The sequence below is a fragment of the Dreissena polymorpha genome, chromosome 2 (assembly GCF_020536995.1).
Source record: "Dreissena polymorpha isolate Duluth1 chromosome 2, UMN_Dpol_1.0, whole genome shotgun sequence".
Taxonomy (NCBI): domain Eukaryota; kingdom Metazoa; phylum Mollusca; class Bivalvia; order Myida; family Dreissenidae; genus Dreissena; species Dreissena polymorpha.
In genome coordinates this window covers 91,706,559-91,727,636 of record NC_068356.1, presented here as the reverse complement: position 1 = coordinate 91,727,636, position 21,078 = coordinate 91,706,559, and the positions used below count along the sequence as shown (strand labels likewise).

The following is a 21,078-nucleotide window of genomic DNA, read 5'->3' as shown; positions in this document are numbered from 1 at the left end:
GTGTTACCTTTAGATTTGCCTTAATCTGTTGCCATGGCAACCAGAGGAAAGCAAGCAATGGACGACCTGAATCTGAGCCTCACAGGGGCAGGCATACAGTCGGCAGCCTCTACAAGTCGCAGTCGACCAGGCACGGCAAAACAACCAAAGCGACCCAATTCTGTCTCAGACTTCCCAGTTGAGGTATGCATGTTGATTGGGATGTTAAAACTTTCTTTTAGGTTTTGGGTTGGAGTAGAGTTTGCAATAATCAGGTATTAAGTTTTCAACCTGATGTTCAAAGTTTTACATTTCCTCCTGACAATCAATTATGAAAGCACATGTGGGCAGAAAAGACTTTAAAAAAATAAGATCATTGTTTATTAATTTGTTTGTTTGTTTTGTTGGGTTTTGCGCCTTTTGCAACACCATGGCTAGATGGTTTTAACAGTATTTTCTTATGTCAACTGACATGTGCCCTTCTTGAATCAAAGGTAGGGGGAGAATTGCTGTAGAAAAGATGTAATAACAAATACCACACAAGATATGTGTCCGGACTAGGGGTCAAACCTGGGATTCTTGGATTGGTAGTCCAACACTCTGACAACTTAACTAAGGTTGCTGGCACAGTTGATGGTCATTGAAAGGTTTTATCATTAAATCCTGTTTGTTTTTATTAAATTACACCCCATTTCTTGCAATGAAGAATAACAATATGGAAAATGATCACGATGAAAGATAGCAATAAAACAGATATTCTTCACATTACATGAATATTCTGTCTAAAATGGATAGCTGTCTATATATTTGTATCTTTTTATTTCCAGTCAAAACCGGGGTCAGGAAGAAAGAAAACTGCATCAGGTTTGTGTAAACTAATGTAGCTAAAATTAATATCACATTTGTTGCTGCCATTATTCAAATGTTTTTAATATAAAATGTTTTTTTCCCATCCCTATGTATAGAAAAACAGCAAAAACATTTTAATTGTTGATTTATATGTATTATAAACATTCCAGAAAGTGAAGTTTTGTAAAAAAAAAGTTAAAAACACATAAACACTAAAAATCATCAAATATTTTGTAGAATATTTTGAAAAATAAAGTTAACACATAAACACTCAATGTTCCTTTTAGCAATTACGTGACAAACGCATGTTTATTAAACAACTCATGATAGCATCCTTGTGATCTATTATTATGCTTAAAAACTCAAATTGTTGTTGATTATCCTATAATCAAATAAACAGATGATAATAAAGTAGAACATCATGTCATTGTTCAGCCAACAGCTTTTACTTTATTTGAGCCGCTTTTAAGAAAATGGGGCTTGATGCATTGTTGGAAAGAGTCTTAAGATAAGAACAGGGATGACACCTGTCAGTTTTTATGGTATTTTCGGTTTAAATCAAGTCTTCTTGTAGCAAAAATAGAGTTAAAGGGAAAGTGTCATCCCTGATAAGTCTGTGCAAACTTGACCAACTAATATGGGAAAAAACTTAAGGAACATGCATTAAGCCCCATTTTCCCAGAGCACAGCTTAGTTAGTTTCCCAAATCTTTATTCTGTATTGAAGGCAGTGCAGTGTCTACGCATCGCAGTGAGTTTTCAGACATTTCTTCTGTGAGCACCAGTAAGAAAGGGGCTGCTGCCAGGGGACAGAAAAGCCCAGGGTACTCACAAAGCACTTCTATCTTTCTATACATGTTCATTTAAGATAATGGCATCTTTCAGTGTTTTTCACCATTTTGGGAATGGATAGGGTCCCTATGCAATTGGAAAAATCACGTCGTTTTGACTTATATTGTTGAATTTTTGCTAGCAAATACTTTACAATTGAGAAGGTTCATCTTAAAGAGCTGTAAGCTAGGGAAAACTAGGCTTAATAAATTTGCTTAAAGTGTCGTCTTTGATTAGCCTGTGCAGTCTTCAAGCTAATCAGGGGCGACACTTTCAGCTTTTATGGAATTTTTATGCCCCCGGTATGGTGGCATATAGCAGTTGAACTGTCCGTCACTCTGTCAGTCTGTGCGTCCGTCCGAAAATTTAACATTGGCCATAACTTTTGCAATATTGAAGATAGCAACTTGATATTTGGCATGCATGTGTATCTCATGGAGCTGCACATTTTGAGTGGTGAAGGGTCAAGGTCATCCTTCAAGGTCAAAGGTAAAATATATGGCTTTAAAGCGGGGCAGTAGGGGGCATTGTGTTTCTGACAAACACATCTCTTGTTTTATTCGAAGGAATTCTCTTTTAAATGAAAATCCAGTTATGGCAAAAAGTGGCGTTCCTGATTAGCCTGTGTGGACTGCACAGTCTAATATGGAACAACACTTTACATGCTTTCATTAAGCCCAAATTTCTCAGACGGAGTTTCATTTTGTGATCTGTCTTCTTGCGTAATAGCATGTTCAGCCTGAATGTGAGATAAACATCTGTATATTCCTATCTGTTTGTTTCCCCAGTGACGACTTCCTGGCCCTGTTTGAGAACAGCAGCCAGCCAAAGATTAAGGGAGCCACCGTGGGGTCAAAAAAGCCAGCCCCTAATGCTGTGAAATTGCCCTGGGAGGATCCCGCTGGGAAACAGGTACTTTATGAGCCACACTACGGGAAAATGGGGCTTAATGCATGTGCTTCAAGTGTTATCCCAGATTAGTCTGTGCAGTCTGCACATGCTAATAAGGGAGACACTTTTTTGCTTTTATAGAATTATTTGTTTAAATGAAGTCTCCTTTTCACAAAAATCCAGTCTAAGCGGAAATTGTCGCCACACATTAGCCCATGTGGATTGCACAGTATTTTTCTGGGATGACACTGTACACACATGCATTAAGCCCTGTTTCCCAAGAGCATGGCTGAAATGTTTGTCATGGATTGTTGAAAAACTGGAACATGCTTCCTGTTTGACCATTATTTTGGAACATGTTCAGAATGTTGAGAAGGGACTGAGGATGCTTGAAATTCTTACAACCGTAATAGTTATGATACAATTTGTCAAACACGTGCTCAAAAGATTGCAATAAAAAAAGAGTGTGATTGATAATTTGACTGTTTTGGTTTTCACTGAAACATGTAGTTATATTTTTACTTACAAGTAAGTAGACTTTGCATTGTCATTCTACAGAAAACAGTGAATTTGAGCAAACCTAGCACAACATTTGACAGGTTCTGTTCTCATTTTAACCACTTCAGTCCTTATCTGCAGCTGTAAGAGATTGTTGATACCAGCAATACTGTTTTATTTGAATATACGTGTATGAGAACTGGTATTGACGATTCTGTCTAATTTTCAAAGCTGAGACCTATTTCAAGGTTGGTTACTTTGTTTTATCTTTTTTATTCTTAACCTTAATGATATTCATTGCTCAAAATTGAAGGTTAGTATACACTGTGTATCATCGCTATTTCAGCCTCTAAAAAACAAGTTCACCCCCAAATCTGTGAATTCCAAGCCACCAAAGCAAACAACAGGTGCCCTGGCAAATGCAGATCTGTTTGACGACGAAGAAGAATGGGTGACCAATGAATCCAACACACACTCAATCTTCCAACAGAAAAGTGCCAGAAGCAGTTCCGATGAAGAAGTGTTCAATTATAAAGACGGTTTAGCGCAGCAGTTCACAAACACTCGCAACTTCCAGCCTCCCAAACAGGAGAGTGAAAGAGAGAGAGATAAATCTGAGAGAGGAGTGGGAATGTCTCCTCGTTTGTCAGATAGCAAGTCTAGGACACCAAGCCAGAGTGCAATAGCAAATAACATGACCTTACAGGGAATGTCAAAGGGTGTGAAAGTTGGTTTATCCGATCTAGAGAATTCCTATCAAAACATTAAGCATAAAACGCCCATAAACCAAACTAGGAAGTCACAGTCTAAGAATGGAGGAAAGACAGTTGGTGCTAATACACTTGTTGAAGATCATATAAAAAGGGTGAATTTTGCTGCAACAAAGATCCAGCGGTGGTTTCGGCGGCATAACACTCGTCAAAAAGCTGGTCAGGCTGCTATTCAACGGCTGCTTCAGTCGAAAAAGGATATGTTTGAAGAGCAACGATTGCGTGAGTCCGAACGCAATTTCTTTGCGAAAGATATGGAAGAAAGACGCGCAGATGAAAAGAAGAGGGTCAGAGAGGAGAAAGCAAAAGTAGCAAGACAACAGGCCATAAAAGTGAGTGTTAAAGAATTACATGTACTGTACAATCATTTTATTTTTTTTATAGATTTTAAGGGTTGAGTAGACCAATCCACGATTTAACATAAATACATCCTAAAATGACAGACACAAATTCTTCTCTTCTTTTCTAAAATTAGAAATTCACAAATTAACATGTACTTTAAAGTACCCATGAAATTTCATGCCGGCTTATATTATTATTTAACTGGGTCTTAAATATAAGGCTTTTGGTAGTAAATTATCTTTACCCAGGCTTTATTATAGAGGTTTGAGAAAAAGATGGTGACTGTGTCCTACATTTTGGGGAAAATGATAACAATAAATATTGTTTGTTCGAAGATTGTGTGTGTGTTTTTATTAAATGATACGAGAAAAATGTGTGTGATTAAAAAAAAACACACTGCAAAGACTTAACACCCATATTCCTGCATAAGCTGAAAAGGTACACTTTTTATGCCCCCGGATCGAATGGTAGGTGGTATTATTGTTTTCGGCCTGTCTGTCTGTCATTCTGTCCCAAAACTTTAGCCTTGGTCATAACTTGTGCAATATTGAAGATAGCAACTTGGTATTTGGCATGCATGTGTATCTCATGGAGCTGCACATTTTGAGTGGTGAAAGGTCAAGGTCAAGGTCATCCTTCAAGGTCAAAGGTAAAATATTTGGCTTCAAAGCGCAGTAGGGGGCATTGTGTTTCACAAACACAGCTCTTTTTTATATGTACATTTTAAAAGATCAAATTAGGTTACTAACTGTGTATTAGTTTAACTCATTTATGCCTAGTGGACTCTCCCAGCCTTCTAAATTGGATCAATTTATTTCCAAAATTAGGGATGTATAGTATATTTATTTCTATATTTAGAATATTTCTTACAGAAATTCCTTTAAGCAAACAGCGCAGACCCAGATGAGACGCAACATGATGCGGCGTCTCATCTGGGTCTACGCTGTTTGCCAAGGCCTTTTTTCTAGATGCTAGGCATAAATGGGTTAAGGATGTCTTTTTTTTGGGGGGGGGGGGGGGTGATTCATGGCTATAAAAAGATTTTAAATATTATAAACACCAAATTTTGGTTTTGTTACAATCACTTGTACTGCTTTTGAATTGGAAAATGATTTTGCCTTTTCGTTGGATTTGCCAGGAGTTGCAGAGGAAAAGGGATGAAAAAAGAGAAGAAGTGAAGAAAAAGGCAGAGGAAGAAATAGCTTTCCTTACTACCAGCGGAAAGATAACAAAGAAAACTGGACTTGGTAAGGCCGCATTTGATAAGATATCTGTCTTATATGCCGCATCTAAAATTTGTAATATTAAACTTCTTTTTTTTATATTTCGCCTGCATTCTTATTTTGTCCCTAAAACAATTTCTTAAAGCAAAGAAGTTATAAGGTTCTCTGGATACCACATTCTCATGTGAGCTTTTGTGATTGCCTTTTTTTGCATCATCATGGTGCGTCGTCAATATTTACAGTTTTACCTTGTGTACTGTAGGGAAACCACAGCAATAGCCTAATCCTTACTCAACTTGTTCAGAACATTTGTCCCAATATTATCTATGCCGAGTTTGCAGTAAGTCTAATGGGGTTAAAAACTAGGCCACTAATTCAAATCACTGAATGAGCTTGTGAACTCTTTTGAAGTGTTATTATTTTTTTGTCCAAGATTCATGAAACATACGCAGAAAATTTGATATATTTAACTCTTGGCTCACAAATAGTTCCTGTTGTAGAAAAAACATGGCCACGAGTGGGCGGGGTAATTTTCTATATATGGCTATAGTGAAACCTTGTAAACAATCTGGAAAATAATTTGTTATCCAATCTTCATGAAACTCACTCGCTGCATTTGTTTTAATTATATCTTTGTCAAGTTAGAAAATGATTCCAGTTAATTGAGAAAGATGTCGGTCAAGGGGTGGTGCAGTTTTCTTTATAGGGTTATAGTAAAACCTTTTGAACTCTTTAGAAGTCCCATTTTGTGTCCATTATTCATAAACTTGGTCAGAACATTTGTTCTAATGTTATCTTGGCTGATGCTCCTATCTGTTGAACAACATTGCTACAAGGGTGGGGGGCATTTTTCCTTATATGGCTATGGTAAAACCTTGGAAACCCGTAAGAAGTCAAATGCTTTTGCCAAATCAGCATGAAAGTTTGTGAAAACATTTGGTCTAATGATATCTCAGCCAAGTTGGAATTGTTTTTAGGTTAAAAGAAAGGTCAAAAGGTACATTTATTATCTAAACATCACAAAAGCTGCTTAGAACTGTTTTGTTTTGTAGGTTTTCACTTAAGTGCCCTAGGGCCTTTGGCACTCTTGTTTTATTTCTAATCATTTTGGCTAAGCCTAAATATATTGTGACATGGACTGTTCATTGTTTGTAAAATAGTAAATAGAACTAAATGGCAGCATCTTTAAGCTGAATGTGTTTGGCAAAAATGTTAAAAAAATATTTGCACAATAATATTTTAGCTCTCTGAGCTTTTTTGGATACTCTTTCTCTGACGTCTGGCGTCATGTGGTGTCTGATGAGCGTTGGGGTGTGCTTGTTAAATTTGAGCTCGTTACTTCTCTAGAGGCCACATATATGACTCAATCTTGATGAAAATAGTCAGAATATTTATCTTGACAATTTCTATCATTAGATCAAATCTGGGTCACATTCGTTCAAACAAATTACGTCACCTGGTCAAATCTGACAAAAATCTTGTTATCACTCTAAAGGCGACATTTATTACTCTATCTTGACGAAACATAGTAAGAATGTTTATCTTTAAACATTTTCTTGGCTGAATTTCAATCTGAATCATCAGTGTCCTAAAATTAGGTCACCAGGTCAAACTAGAAAAACCTTTCTGTTTTATAGAGGCTATTTGTGAATCTTGATGAAACTTGGTCCGATTGTTTATCTTTACAATATCAAGGCAGAGTTTTAATCTGGGGAAGATGCATCTAAAAACAAAGTCACCAGGTCAAATCTTAAACAAAACTTGTTACCACTTTAAGGCCTTATTTATGACTTGGTCTTGATGAAACTTGGTGATCTTGAAATTATGTGGGACATCATTGAATCTGGATCTAGTGTGGTCAAAAACCTGATCACCTGGTCAAGTCTTCAACAATTTATTTACCACGAACTCAGGTTAGCACATGAGGGCAATCACGGCTCTCTTGTATTATTTTGAACATTGCTGAATGCTCTCATCTCAGATTATATCAAACATTCAATAAAAATTTTTTTTTTTTTTTTGCATTTGCTTGCTCCAAAATTTTGGGAAAAGGTCTTTCAAAGAACTGATCAATTTGTTGTGGCCTAAGTGAAATAAACAATTATTAACAATAACTAAGTTTATAGACTGACAATTTAAGTGTAGAATTGTTGTCAGATTCTTCATTCAGAAGAAACATAAATTAAATACAGAAGGCAGAAGGCATTTTATTAGAGTTCTAAGACATTTACAGATATTTACTATACATGTATTCTTAACCCTTAACCACTTAGATACGTATTTTGAAGCATTTGTAGTCACTTAGAAAAAGAAATTTGATTTAAGACCATTCTTACTAGATTCATGTTTTAAAGGCTTTATTTCCAACCCTTAAATACTGATGAGCAGCAAACAACATAAAACCTGAACAGACTGCGAGTTACTCGCAGGCTGTTCTAGTTTTATGCTGTTTGTACATAGCCATTTTTACTTTGCCTCTGAGGGGGAAAGGGTTTAATACAATGTAATATATGTCTTATTGGATTGGATCTAATGGTGCGATAAAAATCTGCGCTTACCTTCATATTTTCTAGAGAAGACAAAAGAAAGGGCTGTTAAGGGAAAAGTTCTGAACTAACTGTTAACCACTTAGATACGTATTTTGATGCATTTATAGTCCCTTTGAAAGTTAAATTAAAGTCCTTTCTTACTAGATTTAAGTTTTAAAGGGTTCATTTTCGTCCCTAAGATACTGATGAGCAGCAAACAGCATAAAACCTTAACAGACTGCAAGTTACTCGCAGGCTGTTCTGGTTTTATGCTGTTTGCACATAGCCATTTTCACTTTGCTTCTGAGTAGGAAAGGGTTAACTAGAATTAGTCCTTTACTAGAATTAATCCTTTACTAGAGCCAATACTTAATACGAATTAAAGCTTTACTAAGTATTTTTTGTATGTTCTAGGGAAGAAGAAAGGTCCAAGCAAGCCACAGTCTCGTAAGGGCAAAACTGAGGAGGACGCCAACATCAACACACATGACGGCAGCTCACCGGAGAGAGATAACCAGCCCAGCAATAGAAATATCGACGATAGCATGGATGAATATTATCAGGTCAGTAGTATACTTAAATATTATCAGGTGAGAATGTCCTTGAATTATTTTCGGCCACAGTGTTTTTTTTTCGCTCTTGTAAAATTGACCCAACTTAATAGTTACCAGACAGAAAGTTTTCTGTTTCTGATTTACTGTACAGAATATCTGGAAATGTTTTAAGGTAAATTCAGCAAAATTAGATCAAATATGTCAAACAAGATTTTTTCTTCTATAATGCAACATGTGTCTTTAAGTAATATTTTTATCATATGATGACACATGTAATGATTTTAAGTTTTTTAAGTCTAAGGTCAGTAAGAAATCCTAGTGGTCCTCACTGACAATATAACATAAGTTGTATAACTGTAACCACTTGATGATCTTATGAACCTTGGTCTGGGAACTCTGGGATTATATCATAGGCGTAGTGTCTTCTCAGATTAGCCTGTGCTGTTTGCACAGGCTAATCAGGGACAACACTGTCCGCCTTAGCTTGATTTGTAGTTGGAAGAGACTTCCTTTAAACGAAAAATTGCATAAAAGCGTTAAGTGTTGTACCTAATTAGCTTGTGTGGACTGCACAGGCTAATCTGGGACAACACTTTATGTACATGCATTAAGCCCGGTTTGCCCAGAGTGAAGCTTTTATAAATCCAGAGTCAACTGGAAGCTGCTGATGCCGATGGTGACGCAGACGGTGGTAACCGAGACAACGATGCCAGGAGCAATGTCGCCCCTAGCGACAGTGTTGCCAAGACGACGCTAGACGACTTGTTTGAGACCCTCAAGAAACTGGAGGAGGAGGAGCAGTTGGCAACAGCCAGACCTGAGAAAAAGAACGCTTGGTGTAGGTTGATTGTTATTCACTTATTCGTTTTTAGCTTACCTGAGCACAACGTGCTCATGGTGAGCTTTTGTGATCGCCTTTTGTCCGTCATGCGTCGTCCGTCGTGCGCCGTCAACATTTGCCTTGTTAACTCTCTAGAGGCCACATTTATTGTCCAATCTTCATGAAATTTAGTAAGAAGATTGGTCTCAATCATATCTTGGATGAGTTTGAAAATGGTTATGTTTGCTTGAAAAACAAGGCTGCCAAGGGGCGGGGCTTTTTTCCTTATATGGCTCTATATGGCTATAGTAAAATCTTGTTAACACTCTAGAGGCCACATTTATTGCCCAATCTTCATGAAACTTGGTCAGAAGATTTATCCCAATAATATCTTGGATGGGTTCGAAAAAATGATGCCGGTTGGTTAAAAAAACATGGTCGCCAGGGGGCGGGGCATTTTTCTTATATGGCTTTAGTAATACCTTGTTAACACTCTAGAGGCCACATTTATTTTCCGATCTTCATGAAACTTGCTCAGATGATTTGTCCCAATGATATCTTGGATGAGTTCAAAAATGGTAACCTTTGCTTGAAAAACATGGCTGCCAAGGGGCAGGGCATTTTTCCTTATATGGCTATGTATGGCTATAGTAAAATCTTGTTAACACTCTAGAGTCCACATTTATTGTCCGATCTTCATGAAACTTGGTCAGAACATTCATCCCAATTATATCTTTGACGAGTTCCAAAATGATGCTAGTTGGTTGAAAAACATGGCTATATATGGCTATAGTTAAATTTTGTTAACACTCTAGAGGCCACATTTATTGTTTGATCTTTATGAAACTTGGTCAGAACATTCATCCCAATGATATCTTGGACGAGTTCGAAAATGATTCCCGTTGATTGAAAAACATGGCCGCCAGGGGGCGGGGCATTTTTCCTTATATGGCTTTAGTAAAACCTTGTTAACACTCTAGAGGCCACATTTATTTTCCGATCTTCATGAAACTTGGTTAGAAGATTTGTCCCAATGATATCTTGGATGAGTTTGAAAAGAATAACCTTTGCTTGAAAAACATGGGTGCCAAGGGCCGGGGAATTTTTCCTTATATGGCTATATATGGCTGTAGTAAAATCTTGTTAACAATCTAGAGGCCACATTTATTGTCCAATCTTCATGAAACTTGGTCAGAAGATTTATCCCAATAATATCTTGGACGAGTTCAAAATGATGCCCTTTGGTTAAAAAACATGGCCACCAGGGGGCGGGGCATTTTTCCTTATATGGCTATAGTAAAACCTTGTTAACACTCTAGAGGCCACATTTATTTTCCGATCTTCATGAAACTTGGTCAGAAGATTTGTCCCAATAATATCTTGGATGAGTTCGAAAATGGTTTTGGTTTCTTTAAAAACATGGCCACCAGGGGGCGGGGCATTTTTCCTTATATGGCTATATATGGCTTGTGTAAAACCTTGTTAACACTCTAGATGCCACATTTATTGTCCAATCTTCATGAAATATGGTCAGAAGATTTGTCTTATTGATATCTTGGATGAGTTCGAAAATGGTTACGTATGCTTGAAAAACATGGCTGCCAAGGGGCGGGGAATTTTTCCTTATATGGCTATAGTAAAATCTTGTTAACACTCTAGAGACCACATTTATAGTCGGATCTTCATGAAACTCGTTCAGAAGATTCATCCCAATAATATCTTGGACGAGTTCAAAAATGATGCCGGTTGGTTGAAAAACATGGCCACCACGGGGGCGAGGCATTTTTCCGTATATGGCTATAGTAAAACCATGTTAACACTCTAGAGGTCACATTTATTTTCAGATCATCATGAAAGTTGGTCAGAAGATTTGTCCCAATGATATCTTGGATGAGTTCGAAAATGGTTTTGGTTGCTTTAAAAACATGGCCACCAGGGGCGGGGCATTTTTCCTTATATGGCTATAGTAAAACCTTGTTAACACTCTAGAGGCCACATTTATTGTCCAATCTTCATGAAACTTGGTCAGAAGATTTGTCCCAATAATATCTTGTTATCTCAGGTAAGCGACTTTGTGCCTTTCAGGACCTCTTGTCTTCAATAAATTGCAACTAGGGCGGCAAAAAAAACATTATATCAATTTCCCAAATTTAGTCAAAAGACAAGATTTTTCTTAATCGGAATGGCCACAGCCCCATTCGACAAATAGTGATAAAACAACAATGAGTTGTTGTTCTGAGATAATTCAAACATCCAAGCTCAAGAAAAAGAACACTGAGTGTTGGTTTATTGAAGAAAAAGAACACTGAGTGTTGGTTTATTGATCATTGTGTTAGTCTAGTTCTCCTAATCAGGCTAATCAGGGACTTAACACTTAACACTTTTAAGATTTTTGCTAATATACTTTATTAAAAGGAAAAATACCATAAAATAGGAGAGCTTTGTCTCTGGGACGACAATTTACACTCACGCATAAAGCCCCTATTTTTCTTACAGTGGAGGAGATAGAGAAAGTCCTTGAGAGTGACGCCTCTGGAGACAACCACAGTCTGAATGCTGAGAACCTTCGCCAGTTTAACACTGGTAAGGCTGATCTGCCCACCAAAGCCAGCCTGCTGTCAGATGACAAGATGAAGAGCATCATGGCCTTCCTTGACGAGGTGCAGGTCTCTGAGAGGCTCAGCACTGTCGATCAGGTAAGCTTACTGTATTGTTGATATGTTACACACCTTTTTGTGTCAAGGGTTAAGTGTTGTGATTTCTCATTTATATATAAGTATATTTTCCATGCAATGTGATAGTGGGGGAGAAGCTTATTGTATTGTTGATAAGGCAAACCAAGTGTCAATCAGGTAGGCTTGTAGGCTTGGTAACACCTCCAAGTCACTCAGCGCGGTCGATCAGGTAGGTCTTGGCCCTTATACACCAACAAATTCTTCAACTTAAGTCTATGAATAAAGAATATTTATTAAATTTGAATATTCAATAACAGCTTTAGTTTTGAATTTTGAGTCAGACTTGGCTTAAACCACTTCTATCTACATTTATTTAATGATGAATATTTCTTCAATTGCATAATCACCAGTGTTAGCCTGTACATATTCAAATACTGGCAGTATTTTTCTTGGTTTTAAGTACTTTAAGTATAAGAATGGGTTGGTAAATATGGGTCATAGTGTCATTAGGCAAGCTTATTGTTAATCAGGTAACCTTATTGTGGATCAGGCAAGCTTATTGTCAATCAGGTAACTTTATTGTGGATCAGGTAAGCTTATTGTCAATCAGGTAACCTTATTGTGGATCAGGTAAGCTTACTGTCAATCAGGTAACCTTATTGTGAATCAGGTAAGCTTACTGTCAATCAGGTAACCTTATTGTGGATCAGGTAAGCTTACTGTCAATCAGGTAACCTTATTGTGGATCAGGTAAGCTTACTGTCAATCAGGTAACCTTATTGTGGATCAGGTAAGCTAATTGCAAATCATTCAAGCCTATTGCTTATCAGGTAAGCCTATTGTGGATCAGGTAAGCTTATGGTGGATCAGGTAATGCTAAGGTAAACCTATTTATTGTCAATCAGGTCATCATATTGTTGATAAGGTAAATCAAGTGTTGATAAGGTAAGCCATTTTTTGACATGTTGACCCAATGTTGAAAAGGTAAGCCTAGTTTTTATCAGGTAAGCCTAGTGTCGATCAGTTAAGCCTATTTATAATCAGTAAGGCCTAGTGTCAATCACTTAATTGTAGTGTGGATAAGTTAAGCCTACTGTCAATCTGTTAAACCTATTGTTGATAAGGTTATCCTAATGTCTATCACTTAAGCGTATTTTGATCAGTTAAGCTGATTGTAGATCTGGTAAACTAAGTGTAGATCAAGTAGGCCTAGTGTTGATCGATCAGATAAAGTCAGCTGTCCACACAGAGTCCTCTTTTATGTATATTTATTTTAAGGATAGTCTTCTGAGCCAAATTCCAGTTTAGGGTTAGTGTTGTCCTAGAATAGCCAGTGCAAATTGCACAGGCTAATTTGGAACAACGCTTTATGCACATGCATTAAGCACTGTTTTCCCAGACTGCAGCTCAATTTTCCCATCGTTTGACAAGAAATCTCGAAGCTGAACTCTGAATTAAAGATGACGTGTATCAAAATCACGAATGTCAATTTCAAATCTCATTGTCCAATCATTTAACAGGAGATCTCAAAGCTGAACGCCGAGTTGGAGATGCCTCGTATTGGCCCGAGTGCTGACGAGCTGGCAGAGTTGGAGCACGCCAACCAGGCCGCCTCCGAGGTCACCAACACGGTCATCAGTCAGAGGCTTGAGCTAGATGAGAAGAAACGAACAGTCTCCATGCTGCAGAAAGCTCTAGTAGGTGTTTCTCTAGTACTTGGATGTGTTGGGGATTTAACCCTTTCCCACTCAGATGCAAAGTGAAAATGGCTATGTGCATTAACTTGCAGTCTGTTCACGTTTTATGCTGTTTGCTGCTCATCAGTACATAAGGGTTTGAAACAAAGCCTTTAAAAATTGAATCTTGTAAGAAAGGTCTTACATTAAATTTAACTTTCTCAGGGACTACAAAAGTTAAAAAATACGTATCAATGTGGTTAAACGGCTTTCGCCATTATAAAGAACATTATTAATATTATGTTCAAATGTGAAGATGAGATTTGGGTATCTACTGTGCTGGGTATGAACATGTTGATCAGCTCAGGAACAATCTCAAACATCAGCCTACAGGAATATGCAAATATTCCTCCTAAAACTCAAGGTTGAGTCGCACTCAAGACTCACATTTTTTAATGAAGACAGAATTGAGCTTGATGGTCAAAGTCATCTAAAAAATTGTGAAAAAATGAAAGTTGAGTCTGATAATTGACTTCAGTTTTTTTGTTATTCTATGCCTTTGCATGGGACTTTGTGTGTATTTAAACTTAATCAATTTCCTTCTTAAATGTTGGATGTAATTGTTGATTTTACATATGAAATGTGATAAACATTAATTTTTGCTGTCATATTAAGGTAAAAAACCTTGCATTAAAAAAATGCTGATAAGATTTTATATTAATTACTCTTTGTAAGACATTTTGCATATTGAATCATGATTATACATTTTATTACTGTGCAAATGAAGTTTGAAGGTCCTGTATTGGTGTCTCTCAACCTTTAGTATTGATTGTAGGTTTTTGGTCAAAAAATGTTTTAAGTTGGCGTTAACCTCTTCCACATTTCTCAAACATTTAAGCTGAAACTTTAAATATATGAGTCGCGCTCTGAGAAAACTGGGCATAATGCATGTGCATAAAGTGTCATCCCAGATTAGCCTGTGCAGTCCGCACAGGCTAATCAGGGATGACACTTTCCGCTTTTATGGTATTTTTAGTTACAAGGAAGTCCCTTTTTACCGAAAATCTAGTTTAAGCGGAAAGTGTCGTCCCTGATTAGCCTGTGTGGACTGCACAGGCTTATCTGGGACGACACTTTACGCACATGTATTATGCCCAGTTTTCTTAGAACAAGACACATATGATTGCTATGGAGGGAGATGTCCAAGATACTGGTCATGCACAATGGTCCTCACATTCCTGAGTTATTTGCCCTTGAACATGGCTGACAAAGTTTTGTATAGGTATTGATCACTTTTGTGACAAAACCCTAGTACTGTGAACACATTATTATTTGTGGGACATCATTTTTTGTTGCTTTTGTGGGTTGACCTATCCATGAATTTAACACAAAAACATACTGCACAAAAATGAGTGAAACAAATTCCTTTTTTTTTCAAAATCAGAATTTAACAAATTTGCATGTTCACCACATCAAAAAAGTCAGTTTTAGAAAAAACATGAAATTTAATACCGACTAATATAAAAGATTGTATAGTTAGTGTTACAGAATAGAGCACATATTTGACTAATAGCATATTGTAAAACATTTTCACCTAGTCACAGTACACTCTTCAATTTTCAGTCACACCGCATGTCTCTAACATCTGCATCGCATATGTAAAAAATGCATAAAAATTTAATTCTTATTCTCGCCTTTCTTGCTTTGTTTTTGTTGTTGTTATTTTGACACCCGTATTAATGTTGACATTATTCCTTGTTTGTTGATGACAATGAGCTGTACATGCTTAAGTCACAAATAATATTTCTGTTCTTTTCTGTAAAAGAACCAGCAGCGAGAGTTGACTGTGAGGCACGCGCGTGAAACCGACAAGGAGATGAAACGCAGACTGGACCTGCAGAAAGACGAATATGAAGAGACCATCAAGAGGCATCTCTCTTTCATTGATCAGGTACTTAAATAGTCATCTAATTGAACAGTTTGGCCTTAACAACAAGCTTGAATTCTTATATTTGTACTTGGGAGCTAAGAAATGACCGGGAATAAAATTGGATGAAAAATATTTCAAACTGTTTTAAACACTGAGGTGTTGGTTTCTGTTAAAGGCTTAGATAAGCCCTTTATGCATGTTGAAATCAGTTTCCATGTATGAATTCTTTATAGCAATCAGTTTCAGTGGTTAGGCGTAAGAATTCGTTATACATATAGGATCTGGCACGAGTTGTCATATTATACCATATTTTGTTAAACGAGTTCAGGAATTTTGTTAGTAAGCGAGCCTTTGGCGAGCTTACTAACAAATTTCCTATCCGAGTTTAATAAAATATGGTATGATATGACAACAAGTGTCAGATCTTTTTTATCACATGCTTTTAAATGAGCAAATTAATTAAATATTTACGCAAATATAATGATAAATCCCGAATGTTGTTTACATTTCGTGACGTCATTTGACGTTGCAACGTCATTTCAGCAAAATAACAAAATGCGATTGGTCAATAAACGAAAACTAAGCCAATGAAAACGTTTAAAAATGTTGTATTACACATGTGTAATATAAAAAAAATATGTAATGGTTGTATTACATGGGAAACAGGGTATAGCATGTGATAAAAGGTAGTTCAAATTGTAATCTTCGTGGTTTTGTGGTACATGTATTGCAATATAAACATAATGTGGTCCACAGAGACTGTTTTACTCCTTTGTGTGAATGGATTCTCAAAATAGTTATACGCATAAGGCAATTTAAATATCTTTATTATTAGCAAACAATTTCATTTAAAACTTCAGAAAAATGAAAAAAGGACAAACTAAACAAATGATTGGAACATGTATGGTGTAAAATGCTCAAATAGTGTATGAATTATTTGGTAAGTATTTAAGTAGTGCTTGAATTTTGCGGAAGTGCTTGACCATTTCCCGCTCAGAATAGCATTTTGTCTCATTTGTAATCCTTTTTTTTTTTTTATAAATTAAAGCCCTTTCTTACTTGATTCAAGCTTGAAAGGCTTCCTTTCCAAGCCTTAGATACTGGTGAGCAGCAAACAGCATAAGTTTTTTGCAGGCTTTTGTGTTTTTATGCTTGTTGCATATAGCCATTTTCTTTTTGCTCCTGAGAGTGAAAGGGTCAAATAGCGCTTAAATTCTGTACAAATTCTTAAATACTTCTGTTTGAAGCCTGCCCCCTTTGCCTGTTTTCAGCTGATTGACGACAAGAAGACGCTTAGTGAGAAGTGTGAGACCCTCGTGAAGGAGTTGAAACAGGTCGACAGAAAGTACCAGGACAAACTGAAGGCCGTCACAGAGAGGTGACACTAGCTTAAAAAGATAATATGGGCTGTGCTTTGTGGAACTGGAGTTTAATAAATGTGCGTAAAGTGTCTTGCCAGATTAGCCTGTGCAGTCCGCACAGGCTAATCAGGGACGACACTTTCCGCTTTTATGATATTTTTCGTTTAAAAAATGTCGCTTCTTGAGCAAAAATCTAGTTAAGGCATAAAGAGTCGTCCCTGATTAGCCTGTGCGGACTGCCCATATTTATTATGCCACCCGTGCACAATTACATTTGAGATGCTGACCTGATATTGTTAATTGAAATCATACCCCCAGCCGATAACACTCCTTATAACCTCCGCCCAGTTGTAACATATTTTAACATTTATGATTATGTTAACACTGTGTTAGATGTTTGTTTAGTCTCGCCCACTCTGAGAAGTAGTTTTGTTGTTGGTGTGGAATGTTGCTCTTGTAATTAAATGTAAACAAACTTAGCGATTCATATTTAACTCAAGAAATTTATTTAAAAAGTAGTACTAATTTCAACAAAGCACAAATCATTTATTAAAAATAAAGGAAATAGTGAAAAATGATTAAAATGAGCATTATCAGATGCTAGTAAAGAAACTGAGACATGTCGACAGAAAGTACTAGGACAAGCTGAAGGCTGTCACAGAAAGGGTTATTAAAGGGGCCTTTTCACGTTTTGGAAAATTGACAAAATTTTAAAAAAATGGTTTCAGATTCCCAAATTTTCGTTGTAGTTATGATATTTGTGAGGAAATACTGAACATTTACCATGCTCTAAAATAACCATAATATGCATCTTTTGACAATTAAAAAACCTGAAAATTATAAAGGGTTGCAACTCGAAACGATTGAATCATTTGGAGAGTTCTGTTGTTGTCGTTATATTTTGTGACACTACAAGGAATGCTTATATAAAGTATAAAATGCATTACTTATTGTATGAGCATAGATGGCTGAGTGGCACTTTACCCACATGCATTTAACCCCATTTTCCAAGAGCATGTCTTTATCATTCTTACAGTCACAGCATTGAGATGCAGAAGTTAAAGGACATGCATGAGGCTGCAGAGAAAATACGCCGTGAGAAGTGGATTGAAGACAAGACAAAGAAAATTAAGGTATGTGCATTCAATGTAAAAAATACAAGTTAATTCATGTACAGTATTTACAGTTAGAACAAACTTATATAGCATGGTATTCCTTGCTCTTTATGTATGACCATTAGGAATATTCTTATTTTAAGAGTAACATCTTTAGCTTTTTTTACCTTCCGTCATTGAGATTACTTTATGCACATGCATTAAGCCCAGTTTTCATAGATGAGACTCATTTCCCAAGTTTTAACCCATTAACCACTTAGATACATATTTTGACGCATTTGTAGTCCTTTAGAAAGTTACATTCAATTATCGTGTAAGTACCTGTTATCGAACAGCACCTATTATCGGACGTTTATTTGTTGTTTTGGTTCTGTATGCGCATGCGCAAAAGTGCGCATGACATCACATCAATAAACAAATGGTCGCACATTAAGTCCATGATCTACTTGCCTACTTAGCTTGACACAAATGCGCCGAAAACAGGTAAAAGGAATGCGTTTATTGTTATTTACACAGTTTGATGTGTTTTTTGCTATAACTTTTTGAATGCTTTTATCAAAACGTGCATTTAGACACCAAAAAGCATATTTCCGTTTGCAATTTTGATTGCAGCAGACACAGATTCTTTCGCCGTGTCCTTGTCACGTGATTATCATGTGACTTTTTATATGCTGGAGTAGTATTTATTAACTGTCCGGTAATAGGTCATGTTTACATCGGCCGCAAATTTGTTTTGTCTGCTAGAGGCGACAATAACCAGGGAATCTTTGTTATGAATTCTTGAAGGATATTTGCTGGAAAACTTTACAGATAAGTTATTAAATGATTGAACTGTTAGTCATTTGTTAAAATAAAATGTTTTTGTTATTTTTAGTGTTTCAATTTTAACATAATTTCTTAGGTGTTCGATAACTGGTTCGTCCATCATAAATACCTTTCTTACTAAATTCAAGTTTTAAAGGCTTCATTTCCAACCCTTAGATACTGATGAGCAGCAAACAGCATAAAACCTGAACAGACTGTGAGTTACTCGCAGGCTGTTCTGGTTTTATGCTGGTTGCAAAAGCCATTTTCACTTTGCTTTTAATGGGGGAAAGTGTTAAAGGCTATCAAAACAAACAACCCTCTTATCTGGAGCTCTGCTGTATACAGCTGCAATATCCTTCGTTCTCACAGGAGATGACCGTGAAGGGCTTGGAGCCGGAGATCCAGCGTCTGATTGCGAAGCACAAGTCAGAGCTTAAGAAGATCAAGCAGATCCACGAGGCAGAACTGCTCGAGTCCGATGAGCGCGCAGCCCAGAAGTACGTGCGCATGACTGAGGAGCTGCGTGACCAGCTCGCGTCTGAGAAGGAATCAGCCTGCGCCAGGGAGCGCGAACTTGCCAAACAGAGGTACTTTTAGTTGTATATTCAGTGTTTCGTTTTGGTCTAATTTGGGGCTGAAATTTGGTCTTTTTCCAAATGTCTGTATGTATATATTTTCTACAAATGATAGCATGAAATTGAAGGTTTTAATTAGTTTTGTTTTAAAATTATTGTAACATTAAGCTCATTTTCTGTATCCATTTTTATAAGTTGAACCTAATTTAGTATGATATTGAAAACACTATAATTTTCAGTCTTTAAGTCTTCTTAAGCAAAAATTTTTCATAATTTTTTAAGAATCACCAACTTTACTTGTCACTAAGTGATTGAGAAAAGTAATTAAACAACACAGAAAAGTCCTTAAAGAGTATTTGAAATTTAATTTGGTTAATGATGTTCTGTGTGAATCATGCTCTAGAGTCCACATTAATTGCACAATCTTCAAGAAACTTTGTAAGAAAATGTATCCGAATTATACTTTTTGCCGAAGTTCTAAACTGGTCACATGATCTCAAAAGCTAGGTCACAAGGTCAAATGGTAAAAAAAGCTTGTGAACACTCTTGAGGCCTCATTTATTATATGTCAATGTAGTTTTTCATAAAGTTTTTCTCAATTATATCTTTGTCTAGTGTGAAACTGGGCCATGGTGTATCAAACAAAGTCATTACGACAAATTAACTAGAAAGCTTGCAGACACTACACAGGCCTTAATATCTCCCGCCATAGGCAGAGGGATATTGTTTTGGCGTAGGTCGTCAAGTGGCTGGAGACTTATACACACCCCTGGACCAATGAACCATTTTTTAATGCCCGCCACAAAGTAGTTGGGGAGATTATAGAAATGCCCTTCATCCGTCAGTCACTCAGTCAGTTCATCAGTCAGTCTGTAACATTTCATGTCTACTTATAACCCCTTTACCCTTTGATTGCTTTTCATGAAACTTGCCGCAGTTGTTAAGGGCATTGAGACAATGTGCAGAAGGCACAATTCAGTTAAGCTGGCTCAAGGTCAAGGTAATAATTCACTGTCAAGGGTTTGAGTCTGCATTTGTTTGTCTGATCAATAACTCCTATAGCCTTTATAGGATTTTTCGCCCGCCTGAGCACAAAGTGCTAATGGCAATCTTTGAGGATATTGTGTTTACCATCATCAGTCAGTACATTGGATCGTTCTTTAACTTTTGTCTTCTAAGAACTTCTCTTAAACTGCTAGGAATATATTAATGAAACTTCACAGGAATGATCCTTGGGTGACGACCAGGGCTTTTTTTCCTTCTTTGGGACCCGCCGAAAATCGGCCCTTTCCCCTCAGATTTTTTTTCCCCTCAGCAGGTAAATTTTCCCCCAGACTTCATTTTTTTCCCCTAAAAAAAAAAAAAAAAAAAAAAAAAAAAATTTTTTTTATTTTTTTTTTTTTTTTTAAACTTTAAATACATAAGTTAACCTGATCCAGTGTAGAAAATATAACATTTTGCATAATTAAATTATCTTTTGCCTTAATTTTGTTTTAAAAACAGCAAAATATGTTGAATTGATTATTTAAGACTTTCCTTATTTTCCCCAAAATCCGGCGTTTCGCGTGATTTTTTCCCCCAAAATCCGGCCAGGCCCTTTCCCCAAAATCACATAAAAACCCTGACGACCATTCAATCCAATTTGTCCACATACT

The 21,078-nt window shown here is 36.6% G+C and overlaps 1 protein-coding gene across 4 annotated transcripts in view; it reads left to right on the top strand.

The window, feature by feature from the left end:
• Positions 1-21,078, top strand: part of LOC127868043 (centrosomal protein of 131 kDa-like) — a 51,779-nt gene that overhangs the window by 7,597 nt on the left and 23,104 nt on the right. For all 4 annotated transcript variants that reach the window (XM_052409607.1, XM_052409606.1, XM_052409604.1 and 1 more), the window contains 14 exons: positions 14-183; positions 807-843; positions 1,555-1,651; positions 2,447-2,570; positions 3,394-4,149; positions 5,298-5,406; positions 8,325-8,473; positions 9,113-9,302; positions 11,781-11,980; positions 13,480-13,656; positions 15,461-15,586; positions 16,837-16,943; positions 17,963-18,059; positions 19,218-19,435. In XM_052409607.1, the coding sequence (XP_052265567.1) occupies positions 34-183; positions 807-843; positions 1,555-1,651; positions 2,447-2,570; positions 3,394-4,149; positions 5,298-5,406; positions 8,325-8,473; positions 9,113-9,302; positions 11,781-11,980; positions 13,480-13,656; positions 15,461-15,586; positions 16,837-16,943; positions 17,963-18,059; positions 19,218-19,435 (2,537 nt within the window). In that variant the 5' untranslated portion in view covers positions 14-33. The remainder of the gene's footprint in view (positions 1-13; positions 184-806; positions 844-1,554; positions 1,652-2,446; positions 2,571-3,393; positions 4,150-5,297; positions 5,407-8,324; positions 8,474-9,112; positions 9,303-11,780; positions 11,981-13,479; positions 13,657-15,460; positions 15,587-16,836; positions 16,944-17,962; positions 18,060-19,217; positions 19,436-21,078) is intronic.